Source organism: Macaca nemestrina, chromosome 10 (assembly GCF_043159975.1).
Source record: "Macaca nemestrina isolate mMacNem1 chromosome 10, mMacNem.hap1, whole genome shotgun sequence".
Classification (NCBI taxonomy): Eukaryota; Metazoa; Chordata; class Mammalia; order Primates; family Cercopithecidae; genus Macaca; species Macaca nemestrina.
In genome coordinates this window covers 34,363,717-34,385,215 of record NC_092134.1, presented here as the reverse complement: position 1 = coordinate 34,385,215, position 21,499 = coordinate 34,363,717, and the positions used below count along the sequence as shown (strand labels likewise).

General features: G+C 37.9%; 1 protein-coding gene and 1 pseudogene across 14 annotated transcripts in view; one reads left to right on the top strand and one right to left on the bottom strand.

The window, feature by feature from the left end:
- Positions 1–21,499, bottom strand: part of LOC105463367 (ankyrin repeat and sterile alpha motif domain containing 1B) — a 1,291,052-nt gene that overhangs the window by 54,835 nt on the left and 1,214,718 nt on the right. For all 14 annotated transcript variants that reach the window (XM_071072455.1, XM_071072454.1, XM_071072448.1 and 11 more), the window contains 2 exons: positions 15,068–15,196; positions 12,726–12,797 (listed from right to left, as the gene is read on the bottom strand). In XM_071072455.1, the coding sequence (XP_070928556.1) occupies positions 12,726–12,797; positions 15,068–15,196 (201 nt within the window). The remainder of the gene's footprint in view (positions 1–12,725; positions 12,798–15,067; positions 15,197–21,499) is intronic.
- On the top strand, positions 8,189–8,681 carry LOC105463366 (probable ribosome biogenesis protein RLP24 pseudogene; annotated as a pseudogene).

Here is a 21,499-nt window from a genome sequence, read left to right as displayed (position 1 = left end):
GCAATTATGTTTGGTAGCCCTAAGTGACTTTCAAATGATTAAAAAACACACACAAAATAAGCATTATTGTGGTGATTTTGTAGGCAGTGAAACTAACTAGGTTGTGGGATTACAAGAGATAAAAAGCAGACCACCAATCAGCAATTTGAAATGAACTCTCACCCTTTGAAACTGAGCTTAAAGGCTACTTTCTGGGGAAAGGCTTCCACGGTCTCCCAGGCTGACAGGATGGCTTTCCCCTTGTTCCCCTCTCTGCCACTTTTCCCGTGCACTGCCCTGGATCTTAGTGCGGTGTGCTTGCTTCCCTATGGGGAGTTCCTTGAGGACTGCTCACACCTTTCTTGATTTGTCTTCACCATAATGACCAGCACATAGTCTTACATTGAGCCCTATGAAGTAGCCATTTTTCAAGTCAAGAATGGCTAAGTACCAGCAATTTCATAGGATTCGATCTAACGGTTGCTGAAATCTATGACTGTTAAAGGAACAGGCCAGTGAATTAATGTATCATAACAACCATGTAGCCAGCATTATAAGGAACCACGGTCTGGGAGCGGTGGCTCACGCCTGTAACCCCTCCTCCTTAGGGAGGCTGAAGTGGGCCGATTACCTGAGCTCAGGAGTTCGAGACCAGCCTGGGCAACATGGTGAAACCCCATCTCTACTAAAATACAAAAAATTAGCCGGGCATGGTGGCGGGCACCTGTAGTCCCAGCTACTCAGGAGGCTGAGGCAGAAGAATTGCTTGAACCCAGGAGGTGGAGGTTGCAGTGAGCTGAGATCGCACCACTGCACTCCAGCCTGAGCGAAAGAGTGAGACTCTGGGCGACGGAGCAAGACTCCATCTCCAAACAAACAAACAAACAAACAAACAAAAAACAAGCACATTGCCAGTCTCTCAACATGCTGAGAGCTCAGCAAACTTTCAGAGAGCTCTGGTACCCACAGCCAGCAAGGAGGCCTTGCAAAGCTTGCAGGAGGACCACAAATGTGATTAGAGGGTTACCAAGATATTCCTATGGGGTGGAAAAAACTTCAAAGATTTTGGCTGGGCGTCGTGGCTCACGCCTGTAATCCCAGCACTTTGGGAGGCTGGGGTGGGTGGATCACCTGAGGTCAGGAGTTCAAGACCAGCCTGAACAACAAAGTGAAACCCCCATCTCTAGGGAAAAAAAAAAAAAAGAAGATCATGAGAGTTTTCAGTCTTAAGGAGGCAAGGCTTAGCATTTCTGCAACAGCAAAGTGGCTCAAATTTCAAGCATTAAGAAGAAAAGGCTTCTTGAGAGGGTAGAAGGATTCCTAAGGGCAGCTGGGAAGATTCCCCCTCTAGTCATCTTTAAAAATAGTTTGGGTTCTCATTTGTCATTAATGAGGCTAAATGACCTTCCAAGTACTTTTCTGGTCACAGGAGCTCTGGCACAAAGGCTAAGAGAATACAGAACCTAAAACCAGGTGACAAGAACAGATAGTGGGCAAGCAGCCATTGAAACCACACCTCCTGCATATGACATGGCCGTTGTACTGCCTGTGTAACTCGCATGCTCTGGGGCCCAAGTCTGGCACAGCACAAAGCGATGCCCTCCGTTTCTATATGCTGCTGATGCTGCATATCTGAGACCATACTTTGAGAACTACTGCTCTAAAAATGCGGTCGATCAGTTTGATTGAAAGTTACTGTCAGAACCGTTCTCTGCTGCTATGCATGTAAACTCGCTGTACTGCATCCTACATTAATTCAGAAAGAAGCTAGTTTATCAAAACACACTGTTCTCCATTTGACAAGTGATTTCCAAAAATCCTTAGTTAGCATTAAGCTACAGCTCTTGGTCTTGAGAGCAATTAAAACGAATTATTTAATTCTTCATGGTTTCTCAGGGACTGTGAATGGATAAAACATTCTTCACATAAAACAAACAGTTCAGTTCATAAGGACAGATTCAAGAGTTGCATCTAGAATAGATGTTGGCCAGGTGTAGTGGCTCACGCCTCTAATCTCAGCACTCTGAGAGGCCAAGACGGGCAGATCACTGAAGATCAGGAGTTCAAGATTAGCCCGGCCAGCATGGTAAAACCCTGTCTCTACTAAAAATTAAAAAATCAGCTGGGCGTGGTGACGGGCGCCTGTAATCCCAGCTACTTGGGAGGCTGAGGCAGGAGAATCACCTGAACCTGGGAGGCAGTGATTGCAGTGAGCCAAGATTGCACCACCACACTCCAGCCTGGGTGACAGAGTTAATGACTCGTGAATAACAACGATAGAGTTAATAAGATCAGGGGTCACGCTGAAGATGAAGATATATGTTTTTTATTAAAGTTCCCCTATTCTCCCTCAAATTAAGCACATGCTCTTGAGAGTTGTGACAGGCAAACATGAACATGGGCTTCTGTACTGTCTCTGGGAGTGTAATCTGGAACAAGTTTTCTGGAAGGCAATTTGGGAATAGTTATCCAAAGTTTCACAGTGTGTATACCCTTCGATCCAGCCATTCCAAATCTAGTGGCTCATTCTAAGGAAATAAACCAATTGCAAAAGATTTAGTTAGGTAAAGGGTGTTACCCATAGTACTGGTTATCATTTGAAAAAAATTAGAAATGACCCAATGACCAATGAGGAGAACTGGTTAAATAAGCTTGGTTCAACTATGGATTGGAATATTGTAATCAACCATCACAAACAATATTGGGGATGAATATGTATAGGAATAAAAATATTTCAAAATGTATTATTGTGTTTAAAATACATGATAAAACAGTGAGTGTGCAATATTTCTACTTATTAGAAAAATAGTACCTACAAATGCATAAATTGTTGGTCTGGAGGATTACACAAGCATAAGATGTTAACAGGGAGGAATTTACCACTTCTAGGTGGTAAAAATCACAGTTGTTTTTATTTCTCCTTCCTGTATTTCTATTTTAGAAGTGGATAGTAATGAATGTGCATTGCTTTTGTAATAAAATAAAATTTTAAAAATGTATGATTTTAATTAAAAATGCCAAGTGCAAATGTGTGAAAAAACACACTGTTTGAATCTATCACCTATAAGTGCAACTTCTGTGTTTTTTGGGGGTGTGTGTGATAAGCCATCTTGAGCTTATCAAGGGACCCACAGAGGAGCTCCTTCTTCTGGGAGGCAAGGGGCAGTTGTCAGCAAATGAGAGCACAGGATGGTATGTTTGGATTCCTGGCTAAGTTCCATTCCTTCCTCGCTGCGTGGTTAGGTACTCAACCTCCCTGGGTCTTAGTTACCTCATCTGTAAACGGGTATGTTAATATAGCATCGACATTTTAGAGTTGTGAGGACTGCACAGGATAATTCAGTGCCTCGCATGTAGTGAACATCAACAGATTTTAGTTATTACTGTTTAAAAACAATATCTTTTTCTGGTAGAGATGGGGGTCTTATCGTGTTGAACAAGCTGGTCTCAAACTCCTGGCCCCAAGAGATCCTCTTGCCTCGGTCTCCTAAAGTGCTGGGATTACAGGTGTGAGCCACCTTGCCCAGCCAGCTGTTATTGTTATTTTGAGGATGGATGCTTTCACTCAGAAAGTCCCTCTCCAAAGTAAAGCGCTGGCCAAAGAGAGCAGAAACAAAATTGAAATCTGTGTGCATAACTGAACACTCTCCAGCCTACTTGTTATGATGGCAGGAAAACAGTAGTTGCAACAATGAACATTCAGTGGATCAATATATCTGGGCCAATGACAAGAGACTCAATCAATCATGTTTAGAAAGAGCTTGAGACAAGTGGGAATTAAAGACAGAAGCAGCCCAGGAAATCTTTCAGTGATGTGAAGTAGTGAGGGTGTTATATAGGAGAAAAGCTAGCAACAAGAGCAATAAAAAATAAGAAAGATAATTGGGGTTTGAAGACAATATGGAATAAGATGGTTGGTGCTCTTAAGCTTTCTAGGGAAGAAAACCTAGGTAATACCATTCAGGACATAGGCATGGGCAAGGACTTCATGTCTAAAACACCAAAAGCAACGGCAACAAAAGCCAAAATTGACAAATGGGATCTAATTAAACTAAAGAGCTTCTGCACAGCAAAAGAAACTACCATCAGAGTGAACAGGCAACCTACAGAATGGGAGAAAATTTTTGCAATCTGCTTATCTGACAAAGGGCTAATATCCAGAACCTACAAATAACTCAAATTAATTTACAAGAAAAAAACAAACAACCCCATCAAAAAGTGGGCAAAGGATATGAACAGACATTTCTCAAAAGAAGACATGCATACAGCCAACAGACACATGAAAAAATGCGCATCATCACTGGCCATCAGAGAAATGCAAATCAAAACCACAATGAGATACCATCTCACACCAGTTAGAATGGCAATCATTAAAAAGTCAGGAAACAACAGGTGCTGGAGAGGATGTGGAGAAATAGGAACACTTTTACACTGTTGGTGGGATTGTAAACTAGTTCAACCATTATGGAAAACAGTATGGTGATACCTCAAGGATCTAGAACTAGAAGTACCATATGACCCAGCCATCCCATTACTGGGTATATACCCAAAGGATTATAAATCATGCTGCTATAAAGACACATGCACACGTATGTTCATTGAGGCACTATTCACAATAGCAAAGACGTGGAATCAACCCAAATGTTTATCAGTGACAGACTGGATTAAGAAAATGTGGCACATATACACCATGGAATACTATGCAGCCATCAAAAAGGATGAGTTTGTGTCCTTTGTAGGGACATGGATGCAGCTGGAAACCATCATTGTCAGCAAACTATCGCAAGAACAGAAAACCAAACACCGCATGTTCTCACTCATAGGTGGGAACTGAACAATGAGATCACTTGGACTCGGGAAGGGGAACATTACACACCGGGGCCTATCACAGGGAGGTGGGAGGGGGCAGGGATTGCACTGGGAGTTATACCTGATGTAAATGACGAGTTGATGGGTGCTGACGAGTTGATGGGTGCAGCACACCAACATGGCACAAGTATACATAAGTAACAAACTTGCATGTTATGCACATGTACCCTAGAACTTAGAGTATAATAAAAACAAACAAACAAAAAAAAGCTTTCTAGGGTAGACCCGTAAGAAAACATTCACAATGGGAAAGGCACACGTGAGCAAGGGTCAGCAATAAGGAGTTACCTATGTGGCTGTTTCTTCGTGGGCATTGCTATTCAATAGACACACAACACATATTTATGGGCTCAGAAGCTGTATTCATTATGACTCATGCAGTATTTTGGAGAGAGTGAAAGAAAATAATTGATGCTTCCATGAAATTGGGCAACAGAGAATTTTTTTTTAAGATGGGGTCTGGCTATGTTACTCCGACTAGAATGCAGTGGCTGTTCACAGGTGTGATCACAGTACACTACAGTCTCAAACTCCTGGGTTGAAGTGATCCTCCCGACTCAGCTTCCCAAGTAGCTGGGAGTACAACTACATGTCACTGTGCCCAGCTCAACAGAGACTTTTGAAAAATAGTTACTTAAAAGTTTTTTTCCCAGCTTGGTTCCTAAGAAGTAATTCTTGAAGTTATATCTGAAAATGACCATTTGTCACAGAAGGTATTTGTATGAGGACAGAGGAACAAAACATGATTTTAGTTTGAGTCTCTTCTAAGAGGAAAGAGGCTTTTACGTTTAGTATTTCCATCCAATTTTAAGATCTAACTTTTTAAAAGCTTTCCAACCCATTCCCACTATTGTTTCCTAAAACACATAAAAAAGAGAAAAGTCTTAATACTTCAACTAAGGCACAGATTATTACTTGGAAATTTGTATATTTGAAAATTCACATTTTAGAAGTGCTTCTGGATTGAAAGTTTAAAAATCATACAAATTAAGAGGAACAGATTCAACGAGAACTATGGGGAAACTATCTAAATCATTTGGGAAATAAAAGTTCCAAAACCTAAATACACTAGATTTGCTTATTTCTGACGTAAAAATAATCTTAAAATATATCCTTTCTTACACCAGGAAGGCAGATTTCTACCTTATCTTATTTGAAAACAGGTATTTCTTTTTTGGGGAGATTATTTAAAAAAAAATTAACTGACACATAACTGTACATGTTTATGGGGTACAATGTGATGTTTCAATATATGTATACATTGTGTAATGACAAATAGGGGTAATTGTCATACCTGGAACCTCAAACATTTATCATTTCTTTGTTTTCAGAATATTCAAAATCCTCTTCTAGCTATTTTCAAGTATACAGTACAGTATTGTTAGCTACAGTCACCCGAATATGCAACTGGGCACCAGAACTTATTTTTCCTATTGAATTGTAAGTTTGTTACCACTGAGTAACCTCTCCCTATTCCCCTCCTCCTCATCTACCCTTTCCTGGCTCTGGTAACCACTGTTCTATTCTCTACTTGTATGAGATCAACTTTTGAGATTCCATGTATGAGTAAAACCATGCAGTATTTGTCTTTCTGTGTCTGGCCTATTTCACTTAACATAATGTCTTCCAGGTTCATCTATGTTGTCACAAATAACAGAATTTCATTCCTTTTTTTCCCTGAATAGTATTTTATTGTGTACATATACCACATTTTCTTTACCCATTCATCTGTTGATGGACACTTAATTTTAAATAGACACTTAGCTTGGATCCACATCTTGGCCGTTGTGAATAGTGCTAGAGTAAACATGGAAGTGCAGATATCAACATACTGATTTCATTTCCTTTGGATATATACCTAATACTGGGATTGCTGGATAATATAGTAGTTCTCTTTATAATTTTTTGAGAAGCCGCCATACTGTTTCCATCATGGCTCTACTAATTTATATTCCCACCAATAATGTACAAGGGTTCTCTTTTCTCCACATTCTCACCAACGTTTGTTATCTTTTGTCTTTTTGATAATAGCCATTCTAAATGGAATAAGATGTAGTTTTTGCTTTGCACTTCCCTAATGATTCGCTTTGAATTTGCTTTGCATTTCCCTACTGATTAATGATATTGAGCATTTTTTCATATACTTTTTGGCCATTTGTAAGTCTTCTTTTGATAAATGTCTGTTCTGGTCTTTTGTCCATTTTTAAGTAGATTATTTGTCAACTCAAAATGGATTAAAGACTTAAATATAAGGCCTGAAACTACTAGAAGAAAATGCTGGAGAAACATGTCATAATATTGGACTGGGAAAGAATTTTTTGGATATGACTCCAAAAGCACAGGCAACAAAAGCAAAAATAGACACATGGGATTACATCAAACTAAAAGCTTTCTGCACAGCATAGGAAACAACAGCAGCAGACGAGACATCTTAGAGAACGGGAGAAAATATCTGCAAGCTGCACATCTGACAAGGATTAATATCCAGAATTTATAAGGGACCCAAACAATGCAATAGCAAAACAGCAAATAATCCTATTTTTATTTCTTTTTAAGAGAAATTTCCTTGAGGACAAACACCTGTGAATGATACTAACCATCAACGACGGGATTAGAGAGAGTAAGACTGCAGAGAGTATTAAATTGAATATAATGGCTTACCTCTTACAGTAACAGATGTTTCCTAACTGTATATTTAATTAGGGAAGTGATGCATTACTGTATATTAGTGAAAATTAAACCCTGGGGCAAAATTCAGGGTTGGGGGATGGGGTATGGGTAAACCTAGGGAGGCAAAATTGAAGAGTAGGGCCTCAGCTGGCCAGAGCAAATCCTTCACTTCACCAAAAACTGTATGTCTTGGAACCTTTGAAGTGGGAGCTATTCATACCAACATAAGAACAGCAACAAACCAACCCACTGAAAAGTCAAAGCAATATACTTATGGCTCTGTAAAATCCAGTCCTGTGGACACATTATTTAAAAGAGGTAACTCTCAGCCAGGTGCGGTGGCTCACACCTGTAATCCCAGCACTTTGGGAGGCTGAGGCGGGTGGATCACTTGAGGTCAGGAGTTTGAGACCAGCCTGGCCAACATGGTGAAACCCTGTCTCTATTAAAAATGCAAAAATTAGTCAGGCATGGTGACGGGTGCCTGTAATCCCAGCTACTGGGGAGGCTGAGGCAGGAGAATTGCTTAAACCCAGGAGGCAGAGGTTGCAGTGAGCCGAGATTGTACCATTGCATTCCAGCCCGGGTGACATGAGCGAAACTCTGTCTCAAAGAAAAGACTTCCTCTCAAGCTTGGCGTTTGGTCGATGGGGACCCACGGGGGTTCAACATGTGTATCGAGAAGTGTTATTTCTGTTTGGGGCCCATCCACCCTGGCCATGGCACAATGTTCATCTGCAATGATTGCAAGGTGTTCAGATTTTGTAAATCTAAATGTCATTAAAAACTTTAAAAAGAAGTGCAATCCTCACAAAGTTAGGTGGACCAAAGCATTCTGGAAAGCAGCTGGTAAAGGGCTTACAGTGGATAATTCATTTGAATTTGAAAAATGTAGAAATGAACCTATCAAACACCAGCGAGAGCTATGAAATAAAACTACTGATGTAATGAAGAAGACTGAAGAGATCAAACAGAAACACCAAGCTAAATGTATAATGAACAGATTGAAGAAAAATAAAGAGCTACAGAAAGTTCAGGGTATCAAAGAAGTCAAGCAAAACATCCATGTTATCCAAGCCCCTCTTGCCGGCAAAGGGAAGCAGCTGGAAGAGAACATGGTACAGCAGCTACAAGAGGATGTGGACATGGAAGATGCTTCTTAAAAATCTGTGTAACCATTTCCTTTATGTACATTTGAAAACACCCTTTGGAGACTTGAAACTGCTAAATTATTAGTTTATTTTTTACATAAAGTCACTTAAATGAAAAGTGATTAAAATATATTTTTCCTACATTGCCATCTACAACACATCATATATTATGGATGTTAGATTGCAACTCAGTGTTAAATCATGAAAATTCTACTTATAACTATAGAAATGAATTGTGGACGTAAAATGGTTATACTATTTGGATAATGGCACTAGGCAGCATTTGTATAATAACTAATGGGAAAAATTCATGGCTAGTGATGTATAAAATCAAATATTCTTTGCAGTAAAATATTCCCTTTATTAATGTTATAGAAGGGAGGATACAACAAGGAACTAACAATTTGTATGACAGTGTCAACTATTATTTTGATTTTAGAATTTCCTGTTTTGCTTTATTTGCATCTTAGAAGAGCATAATGACATTGTTTGATGAAGCCTAATTATGCTGGACTGTTTTGAGCTGGTTTAGTTGTGGTAGTTGTGGATGTTGGGGATGAGAACTGAATAATCTTTGCCTGAAATGACACTACACTCTAGAATTTCCACTCTGGAGAACACTCAGTTCTAACTTGTGATTCCTGGTAGAACAAACTTTATTTTTCTAGCCTAGCAATGATCTAGAAGCAGAGGAATCCCAGTGCCTTTTAAAAGTTATTATGTGGTTTTCTTTTAAAAAGCTCCTGTTTTTGGAAAGTAGAATTTATGGGTACAACATCTGTTTATTATTTGCACATAAAACCATTTAAAAAGTGGAAAAAAAAAAAACCAGGACAATGAATGTTCCTGGCACATTGGAGAGGCAGTCCAGTCTCTGGATTCACAGTGTGGGTAGTGGAGTGGACTGCCTGGTTTCAAATCCTGGCTCTGCCACTTGCTGTCTGTGTGACCTTGGGTAAGTGACTTAACTTCTCTTCGCCTTTGTTTTCCCATATGTAAAGTGGAAGCAATGGCAATATGTACTTCATGGACTGAATGAACTAATGCACATAATTCAGTTGTGCAGGGCAGGGTGTACAGCTCTCCACTGTTACCTGTTATTAGCCCTAATAAACTGATTTTAGGAGGGTATGAGTACATGTCATTTTTAAGATCATCTATTATGATCCCTTAGGCTGATGGCAACTTGAAAATGCCTCTATGGTAATACTTCTATCACTTTGGGGGTAATTAAATGTTCACATGTTGGTTTTCTCTACTAGATTGTGAACTCAGTGGATTTTAGTCATCTTTGTTAACATAGTACATTTAAGGAAACATTTATCAGAATTGGGAATCACACTGATTTACTAATTACTGGGAGAGACATTTTAATTTTGGCTAAAATGCATACTTTGAACAGAAAACATCTTTTTTTTTTCAATTAAAAGAATGAACAGGTAACTCTTAATCTACAATACTTTGGTCTAATAATATTACCATGAATCAACTTTTTAGATCATCTGTGTCCTAAAGAAGTTTTCATGGGGAGTTCTGATTGAACTGGGACTTTTGGCTGAAATGTCACCATGCTGAGATCAGAGAAAACAGCAACTTGGGGTTCAAACTGAAAATTAGCTGCAAGTTGAGATCAACATCATTTATAGTTGGTGGAAGTTCTAATTCATAATAGAATAGCTCCAGATAGCAGATCAACCCTACGCTTCTGGTTTTGAAAGACTCTGGTGAAATGTAGTGAATGCAACCTTAGCTACTTTATCAAGAACTGAGACTTATTTAATCCAGATTGGAAATAAGGGTTTATGATAGTCCGAGAAGTAATAAAGTTTCTGTTTTCATGTAAACTACGTAAGCACCAAGAGCAGCAAACCAGAAAAATGTCCCCCAAAACAGAAGAATGGCTTCTAAATATATGTTTTTTTCTAAGTTTCATTTTAAGCAACAGACGAGTATTTAACTAAATTATTCTCTACTGAGACTACTAAAATGGCTTTTCTATTGCTATCAGGATGTAATTTCAGATCCACTCAATTTCATGAAATTGACTGAGATTCAAATCATAGATCTGGTATATTTTAAATGATGCTGCATGCACTAGGCAATATTGATGCTGATTATGACACCGGAGTAGCTGGACTCAGGTAATTTAGTTAAGAGTATTAAATCAGAGACGCCAAATTAATTTATTAGACATGTTCATGAATATTTCCAAAATTATTATGAGGCTTGATGAATGAAAACTTTCCCTTTTTCTTATTGTTCATTGGTGACACAAATTTGGTCAGATAAATATTTAGAATATAAGATTTCCAGAATTATAAAACCAGGGAGAACTCTAAAGTGCATCTAGTCTAATGTTCTCATTTTATATGTAAGAAAACAGAGGATCGGGGAAGCAGGAGAATGTAGTGGTTAAAAGCCTGGGCTCTGGAGTCAGACAGACCTGAGTTCCAGTCTCAGATTGGCAAGTTATTCCCCGTGTGACCTTGAGTAAGTTATTCAACCTCTGTAAGCCTCCATTTCTTCATCTGTAAAATGGGGACAATAATTGTACTAGGGGACACTGTAAGGACTCAGTGAATGTTAGTAGCTATCATATTATTTTTATGAATAACAAGTGACTCCTAAGGCAAATAAGCAGCAATAGAACTAGAACTTAAGAGTTTCTGACACATACAGAAGCTTTTTTTCATCTCAACACAGTACCTAAGTTAAAAATTCACTGGTACTGATAATTTAAGTACGTATAACTCTATATTAAATAGAAGGATAACTATTTCAGTCTTTTTTGCTATTAATTGATCAAAATATTAGTGATTACATATTGAAGTCTCAATTTCATGAAGATTCACACATATTTAGCTTTCCATAAACAAATGGATATTTCATGTTTACCTTCATAGCTGTTTCAGTATAATTATATGCTCTTAAATTATTTTCCACCAAAAGCTGCTCATATAAAATAAACAACAAGGTATATTGGCCGTAAATAAAAGTTAGCATTCCACTTACTAATGACCTTAAATTTGACTTTAGTTAGATGCTATATTGAGTAAGTCTGATATTCTTGATTTGTGCAGTTACTCAGATACCACCATAGCCTCTATACAGCTGCTATGGAGGAAGCAAGAACAAAGGACACACAAAAGGAAAAGGTGGGTCTGCAATATGAGTTAGAGTTGCTTTGGCTAAAATAGACACCTAGGAATCAAGCAGCCACTAATCACAGATATTTGGAATAGCCATTTTTTTGTGTGTGTGTGACAGAGTTTCACTCTTGTCACCCAGGCTGGAGCACAATGGCACGATTTCAGCTCACTGCAACCTCTGCCTTCAGGTTCAAGTGATTCTCCTGCCTCAACCTCCCAAGTAGCTGGGATTACAGGTGCGCACCACCATGCCTGGCTAATTTTTGTATTTTTAGTAGAGAAGGGGTTTTGCCATGTTGGCCAGGCTGGTCTTGAACTCCTGATCTCAGGTGATCCACCTGCCTTGACCTCCCGAAGTGCTGGGATTACAGACGTGAGCCACTGTGCTCGGCCTGGAATTGCCATTTTTGGTCAACATATGCACTTAAATAGTTCATTCCACTTGAAGTTGAATATTTTTCTTAAATTTTAAAAAAACTGATAAGAAATTGCATAAAGAATATTAGCTTTATATAATATGCTCCTAATTCTTCTGCTTTTGATAATTTTAGTTAATTGGTGATCTTTTCAGTAAATATTCTCAGACTATCGAGTGAGTGCTTAAAACCTTTTCTTGTAATAAAGATCATTTTTCTAATCTCAAAAATGATACAATTTTAAATCTTTAAAAATAACTAAGAACAAATATAACATAGTACAAATATAGCAAATAGACATTAACTCAAACTATAGTGAGATAAGTTCAAGTCTAAACATGCAGAAAGTGAGAGCACCTTTTTATGTAATACCAGTGTGATTCAGCAGACCAACAGATGAAGAAAATAGTAATTTGAAAGGTGGCAATTTGTATCCATACCCGGTATTTAGTATTTCAGCTACTAGAAATAAAGTAATTTGGCAGACTTACCCGCATTTTTGCACAAGCATCTTGGGTTGACTCTGTCCCCCTAAGCTCTTTTATCAGCATAGAACCTAAATACTAAAATACAAAAAAAAAAATTCAATGATTTATGAAATGGAATATAAATATGAGCAACGTTTTAAAAGCAAATTGTGGAAGTATTACTGGCTAGGTTTCCTGGCTGTAAGTTGTTGCATAACTTTAAAAAACTGACAGTAACTAATCCTAACAAATAAATGCATTCATAGAGAAAATGCAGCAGAATTAACCATAAGTTCTGGGGGCTGTAATTGCTCTTTATAATGAAACTGCAGCATCTTCTAAAGATGCCGTCTTTCAAATCATATTTAACTGCAAAATGGGGGCATCTAAAAATGTTTTCCCCTTTTTTCAGGCAGCAATGTCTGCAAAAATAAATCACACTACTATCTCTGTAATTACAGGGTTGCATGAGACAGCTGAGAAGCTAAGCAACATGTCCCCCATTTGGGCTTATTCTGCTGCATAGGTAATTAATGTTAGGCTTTTAGGCAGAGATGCAGTTTTGGACCTTTTTCATTCACAGCTGTGTGCCCTATGGTTGATCCACCTGAAAACGGAATGGGAGGGTAGGGGGAGGGAGAGAGGCATTCTCAGTTGTTTCACAGGGGAAGAGAGCTGGGTTCCCGGTGCAAAGTGCCACCTGGAGGGCTGAATAGAGCTAGAAGGATGACAAAGTCTCCCAAGAATTGCCAACCACTTTGCTGTTAGAAGACCAGATCCCATACTGTATCATCCTGGTACAAAATGCCCCCCATACTCCAGCTTCTGGCTGGGGCCAAATGGTTTCAAACAAAATGTCTGATTTGCCTTTCTATCAATTGACTCCTCTTCAACCTTTTGAAGCTTTAGTAGGGGTTTTCTCTTTTGTCATTCCTCCACCCCTTGCCCTTTCCTCACATCCCCAAAGAGCTCTATATATGATTTTTTAAAAAATGAATTACAATAATTATTTTAGAAGATATTTGATGGACACTTCCTGACAAGACTGGAGACATCCTAGTACTTTGCAGAGACGGGCATGGGAACCACTCTTGTGGACTAGGGAAGTCCCTGACTTGAAGAAGACGTGAGAGGGCACAACAGGAGAAGGTGTCGTCAGGGCCTTGGAGAAAGGCATGTTCAGAAAGGCTCAGGGACTTGGGGTTTGGAGGGAGTTTTGGAGGGAGGAGCCATTTCAATCCTACAGTTTTGGGCAATACCATTGAAAGAAATCCAAAGCTGCAATATAAGTAAGCAGTAAAAGAGGGGCAGAAAGCAGAAAATGAAAAAAAAAAAACCAAAAAAAAACAAAAAGAAACTCAATTGCTATGAGATAACCACAATGTCCATCTTAATCAAATGAAGGTGAAATTTATTATCCTTTGGTAAAATCCTTATCTTTTAAGTTATCAGGGAAGTTTGCCTGATTGAAATATTTCTTTTTGGGAGGCAGTTTCTTTTTGAGACGGAGTCTCGCTCTGTCGCCCGGGCTGGAGTGCAGTGGCCGGATCTCAGCTCACTACAAGCTCCGCCTCCCGGGTTCCCGCCATTCTCCTGCCTCAGCCTCCCGAGTAGCTGGGACTACAGGTGCCCACCACCCCGCCCGGCTAGCTTTTTGTATTTTTTAGTAGAGACGGGGTTTCACCGTGTTAGCCAGGATGGTCTCGATCTCCTGACCTCGTGATCCGCCCGTCTCGGCCTCCCAAAGTGCTGGGATTACAGGCTTGAGCCACCGTGCCCGGCCTGGGAGGCAGTTTCAATGCACTGCTGAAGGTTCAGCCACTTTTTCTGCTGTTGTCATGACAACCACCACCTGACCCCAAACCTACAGTATCTTTTGAACATGTAGCTGTTCCTATTACATTTCTCAGCTAAGTATAATTATTTCCTCTCTTTTAAAAAACTAACAACTACTAAGAAAGAAAAATAGTATAATCCTATTGATGACTGTGAAAAGAATCTAGTATTTACATAAAGTGGCAGACCCAATGTTTGGTGAGTGAGCAGAGATGTATATATGTGCCATATTTACACTCATTTCCATTTTAAGATTGTACGTTATCACATTCATTTAAAAATATACAACTATAGAAGAGGTCACAACAGACCTTAAACTTACAAGATTAAAAAGGTTTTTAAGCTCTAGTTATTTGGACTTTCTCTTTGGATAGAAGGCTACTTTAAGAAAAAGTGAAGAGAAAAACACTTTAAAAATTTCAGTGATGGATATGGATATTTTGGTGTATTTTCAATATAAATGGCAAACAAGCCGAAAACATACCCCCTATCTCCACTTGGGCCTAAATACTGAATTGAGGGTAACTTACAAAAGCTTTGTAATCACATGACTGGAAGATAAGCTTCTCTGGGTGATGCTGCCAGTACTGTACCGGAGTGGAGGCTGTGGCTTCATTCGGAGGTCGCAAGGTAATGGAAGGTTCTCCCCAGTCTCCTGTCTGAAAATGACATTTATTCTAGAGGCAATATGAGCAGTCAGCAAAGTTCATTCCCTATAGCTACCCTGAGCTCACCTTATACACATGTGCTGTGAATGTGCCAATGCATTTGGGTGTCTTATGTGAATATGAATACTTTGGTTATTACATGTTTATACGTATTAGCATATTTCTCAAGGCTGAGTTAATTTTTGAGGTGTGGAGTTGAATTATTTTATTTTTAGAATGACACCCTAAGCTAAGTCACTTTAAAAAAAAACATGAAGATATTCATAAATGATTTACTAATCACAGTTTTCCATCACAACAGCAAAGGACATACAATCTTTGAAAGAATTTTCTGTTTTTAACTTGACTGAAATTTTTAGTTTGAATTGCTTTCACATTCAGAACACACGGTTCTATAAATTTCAGTTCCCAAATATGACATGTACTAGCCACTTTGAATAATTTTAGATCTCTGGAGAAATGGTAGTGTAAGCATGATGCTAAACAAAATTTAAAAATTTACTAATGGGTGACAACGAGTTTCTCTCGTCTGAATTCAACTGCACTGATTTAATGATGCTGTGATTGTCTCAGATGTATTCAGCTACTTTTCTCAGAAAACTTAATGTACCAATGAAGACTAAACAGTGAAATGCCAAGTTTGGTCACCCGTACATATGCATATACTTTGAGGATTTTGATTCACAAATACAAGCACATTCCCAAATGATGGTCTATCATATAATACAGACCTAAAACAAGAGGACCTCCCATCATTTCATTTATCATTTTCCATAAGGTTAGCCTCAACCTGTTTCATCACTATAATAGCTTAATGTGAGCATCTATAAAGTCAAAGGCCAGTGTTGGCAGGTATTTTCTGGGCTCTACTCTGATTTACATACTACACATGAGATATTTCTTACTCTTTCTCCTGGGAAAGATTTGGATTTTTCAAAACTCAGCTCTTTGCTCTCAAATGGACATAACTAAAACTAAATAGGCAGATTTCTAGAGTTACTCTCATCTAACCTAGATTTGGCTACATATAGAACTATAAGAAATTACTTTTCTCAGGAGTTGGAAGAGTATTAAAAGGTCTCATAAACTCCAAAACCAAATAAAACCTTAGTTAGAGAATAAGTTCCACAGAAGTGCTAGAAAGTGTGTTGACACACTGTGGGATTTCTTAAGGAGAATTTTTAAGGAGTCTAGGACAAGAATGCAAAATTTTGGATGCAGGTGTATGTTTTGGGAGAGAAAGGAAGTTCTCTGCTTCATTAAATTCTTTGAAAGAATCTAGAAACCCCAAAAGATTAAGACCCACAGTTCTCTAGGAATGGCATACACATGGTGCATATTTTGGGGAGAACTAGCTCTCCAATTTTCTTTGTGCAGTTTGGACTTACATTAGGTGGCATATGAAGTAGCTGCCAATGATAAAAAGCCCTTTCTAGAGGACTTCAGTAACGCCGCAGGCTTTTATTTTTTATTTTTATTTTTTAATAGCAGTGGAGTGCCTGAAGCTTTTCTCCTTGAGATGGGTCACTTCGAATTGCAGGAAGAGAAAGTGAGCATCACGCTATTTCCTTGGCTTCTCACTGTAGTTAGTGTGTGACCAGTTGGAACTTCTTCAGCTCTTCTCTCCTGCTCTGTTCTCAGCCACTTTCTCCATTAGTTTGGTTTTGGTTGCTGATTTACTTTTACATTGCTTAATCCTCCTATTCCCTATCTGTTGGTATTTTTTATTTTTGTACACATTTATGGGGTATATGTGAAATTTTGTTACATGTATATTGTCTGTTGGCATTGTTAAGACTTTACTTGCAATATTAACTTTAGCATTTTTATCTGTTTTATTATCCATTCCTGACTCATTCTTGAGTTTTTCTTTTATATTTATATGAATTTTTAGTTTGTATAAGTGATAACTGACTGCAATTCTAAAACTAGATTAAGTTTTTCTTTGCCTTCTTATTTTGATTTTTTTCTTTTCCTTCTTTCTCAAATGGCTGGCTCTTTATTCTCTGGTCTTTATTTCATCTGGCTGTAACTTACAAAAAACTAGTATAAAATTCAAAATATAGGGTATGTGGATTTCAATATCATTTTGAAGCTGAGTATAATCACTTTTAAGTGATGATAGCTTAAAACTCTGGAAACATGCAGCTATGGGTCCTCAAACAAAAGCTTTACCCAAATCTAGCAAATCATCCTCTAATCTCCCCCGTTAAACTTCTCCCTCCTTCTCCCGCTCCCTCGGTAAAGCAACAACAACATGGCAAACAGGTATTGTACATTTAAGTCACAGGTAACACTGTTAACAAAACAACAGAAGTTTGCATGCAACTCCGTGGAATGATGAAAAAGGAGGATCTGGTTGGCTTCCAAAGATCCTTTGATCCAGTGTCTGCTGATGTGACAACTCAAACCAAGCATCAGATCTTCATGTGAACCCTATTACAGTTCAGCAGAGGTAGACCTTGGCCAAGCTCAACAGGCAGTTTTCAAAAAAGTCTGAACATGGCATGAGCTGGTGGTGCCATGAGTTGCAGGGCCAGGGCTGGGAATAGGACTAGGGGTGAGAATGAGTTGGGGGAAGCTAGGGTTATGAAAACATTTCACGTGTTAGTACATTAAGCATGCAAATCATATGCAAACTCATTCTCTAATTGTTCAATTAACTCACACACTTTTATAATTAAACTTTAATGTGAGTTCCATACATTTAAAGCCAGAGCCACAGCCAAATGCTGATCCAAATATTTACATCATCCACATAAGTTGTAGCAGCCACTGTGGGAATAACAAGCCCCGGCACATACATTCCAATCTCGGTCTGGAAATCACTGAAATCCCTTATTTGATAACCACTTGAAGAAATTAGTGGAACATTCACTTAAATCTGTTTAGACAGCGCCATCATCTGCTCTCCTATGACTTCACTTTGTCCAAAAATCACAAACCACTTGCTTTGAATTGAGAGTGATCTGATAGGATCTTCCCTAGGTGCTGAGGTGGGAGATAATTACAAGGAAAAGAAATATAATCCTTATTTCATTTTCTTTGTGGCCTTCAAACATTGCTTCAGTTCAAATATTGTTAAATTCCCTATGGGGACTGAATCTACCTTTCTGGAAAGAGACACTGAATTTTATCATATTTAGTGCTATTTCCAGAAATTCGTTTTGAAACAGAAGGAAAAGTGTTCTTAAGATTGAATTTATTAGAAAATAATTTCTTTTCTGCCTGAAAATTAATCAACTTCTCTCCCTGCCCCTGCCTATTTTTTTTTTTTTTTAAACTTAGATCTAAAAATATTTAGAGGACTCAATTTGTAGATGTTAATTCTTCTTTTTGGAATTAATTTAATGGGAATGGATGGACTCCAACAACTGGACTTAACATTACACTGTTGTAAAGGACAGGTATGACCTTGGCCCTTGGCTGGGATTCAGCTTTACCTGGTTGACTGCCAGTAAGAACAAAAGAGTTCAGAGAACAAGGGTGCCTTAGGTCTCAACCCTCCTGGAGGCTGAATTACAGCAGGAATGAGCTATGGAGGAATTAGGTAGAGTAGTTACTATATGGAACGGAAGAAGAGGTCGAAAAAGAAATAAAGATTTTTGCCTCATACATAAAATCATTTTGAACTTTAAAACCTAGTGTTGGGTCTTGTCGACTAGTACATTCATGTCTACATAATACTTGCATCTCCTTAGGCAAATATTTTTAAATTTAGTAATATTCCACTTAAGAATGCTTATTAAATATTAAATAACAGACCTAAGAAGTCTTTGGCCTCAATAATGGTTTATAATCAAAGCTTATCTTTAATGAAAAGTAGACCTAAACATAGCTAACAATGCAATATTTAATTAGAATAACAAAATGAAGTAGGAAAAGTTGAGGGTAGAATTCTGTCATATTTTGAATTATTATTGACACAGTAGTCTTTGAAAGGATTCCTTAAGTAATTATAAATGAGAAATTAAAATGATTCAAGGTACTCCTAATAAATGTCTTCAGGCTATCCCTTTGGCACTTAAAATATTTACAGAAAATCTTTCCTTTAGGTTCATGTATTTGAATGATCTTAATATGCCAAGAATTTTGTCATGGCTTAAAACTTCATTTATTTGGTATTTATTATTAGTTTTTAGATGTATGCTTAAGGCCTTTTCTTTTTTTTTAATAAGCACACTAAAGAACATCAATTAAACAGAGGAAAATGTACATCATTAGCTCTCTTCTTCAAACTCAAATAAAAACTAAACTGTTAACATAAAGAAAAAAACAATTTGAGATTAGAATTTTAAATGGAGAATTGATTCTGTTTAACACATGTTTGCAACTGCCAGCTACAAATTCATAGTCTGGGTGAGTTTGAAGGAATATAATTGGACCACATCTAATATAATGTAATTAAATTAAACATTCTCTTATACCAACAACTGAAAAATACAAAAGCATCAATGGAATTTAGTTAAAAAACAAAAAACGTCACAAAAGTCTATAGAGAGATTTTTACTGGATGGCAGATTCAAAATTGCAGCTTTTAAACTTTGCATTATTTCAACAGCTGGTAAATAGCTGCAAATTTTAAGTTCACATGCACTGGATGCCTATGGCAAATTCTAAAACAAATCGTATCAGGTAGCTCTCTCCCTCCAAAAGGGAAACTGAATATTACATATTCTATATGCTCTGAGAACACAAAGGAAAAACCTTCTCTATGTTATTTTCTGTCTTTTTTTTTTTTTCCGAGATGGAGTCTCTTGTCACCCAGGTTGGAGTGCGATGGCACAATCTGGGCTCACTGCAACCTCCACTTCCTAGGTTCCAGTGATCCTCCTGCCTCAGTCTCCCAAGTGGCTGCGATTATAGGCATATGCCACCACACCTGGCTAACTTTTGTATATTTAGTAGAAACAGGGTTTCACCATGTTGGCCAGGCTGGTCTCGAACTCCTGGCCTCAAGTGATCTACCCGCCTTGGCCTCCCAAAGTGCTGAGATTATAGGCATGAGCCACTGGACTAGGCCTTTACGTTATTTTCTTCTTAAGGAAAAAGTTTCCTAAGGATGTCAGTAGATAATTAAAAGCCATGCTTACAACTTAGTTTTCTAACATTAATAGAAAAGTATGGCATTTTCCAAGCCTTGTATTATTCTTTAAAAATTTTTAAAATTAGGATTTAATTGATTTTTAAAAATAGAACCTTTAAAATCTTTTCTATGAGGACTGCTCCCACCTACTTGCTTGTAAATTTAGATCTGAATATTAACAAACATTATTCTCAATTTCTTCAGAATACTTAATGAAAAACTAAAATGATTTTAAAGGACAATTATTGTTTTAAGGTTTTACTTTCAATGATTCTGACAAATTTCAGAGATGGGCTACCCAAACCTACATAAGATACATGTGATTACATTTACTTTCTGTAATCTCTAAGGCTTTGAAGAATGCTATACACAGCTCTATGCTTATAAATATGCATACATATATTTGAATGTGAATGTAAGGAAAAGGCTTCCTATAAACATTCACACACATATGAAAGCAGGATGTTGTAGTTATTCTTTCAAAAAATCTTCAAGAATGAAGAATGCTAGTTTGATCAAATGCAGTTGGTTATACTGAATTTGTTCCTTTAGATGAAAAAGAGCAGAGATGGCCACTTATGAACACATAAAAGCTCTGATTAGCATTTATGAGTTCAAGAGGAACTGCTGGGTCACGTGAACACCAGTACCAGGCAATGTATAGACACCACGGTCCTCAAGAGCCAGAAGTCCCATGCATAGGAGGACATATGTGCCTGATGCAGCATCCCAAAAGGCACTTCACAAAAATGCCTGTGGCATCCCTTCACATGCCGCCCCAAGAATTCTGCTCAGTGATTCTCAACCAAGTGTCTCAACTTCTCAGACAGCAGGCTATCCAATGGGAGAAATTCGAAAGGGTGTGCAAATAGAACAGTATTTTAAAATACAGAACATAAAACCCCAAACATTTAAATGTTTATTTTCCAAATAGAAATAAACTTTTTCTAAAGTATGCAAAGGTGAAATATGAACATTTGAAAATTACACAGCTCAGAGTAAAATGGGTCACAATTTCATACAATTTGCAAAGATCAATTCAGTACTGTCAAATGGAAAAAGGCTGAGAACCACTTTGTAGCTGTAACCGTGCCTCTCCCAGCTCGCCTCCCTCCACATTTGCATCAAATATATACAGAATAACATGCAAATCATACTCAGAAATTTCTCACAAGTAAAGCACATGAATCTTTGAGAATCATTAGACA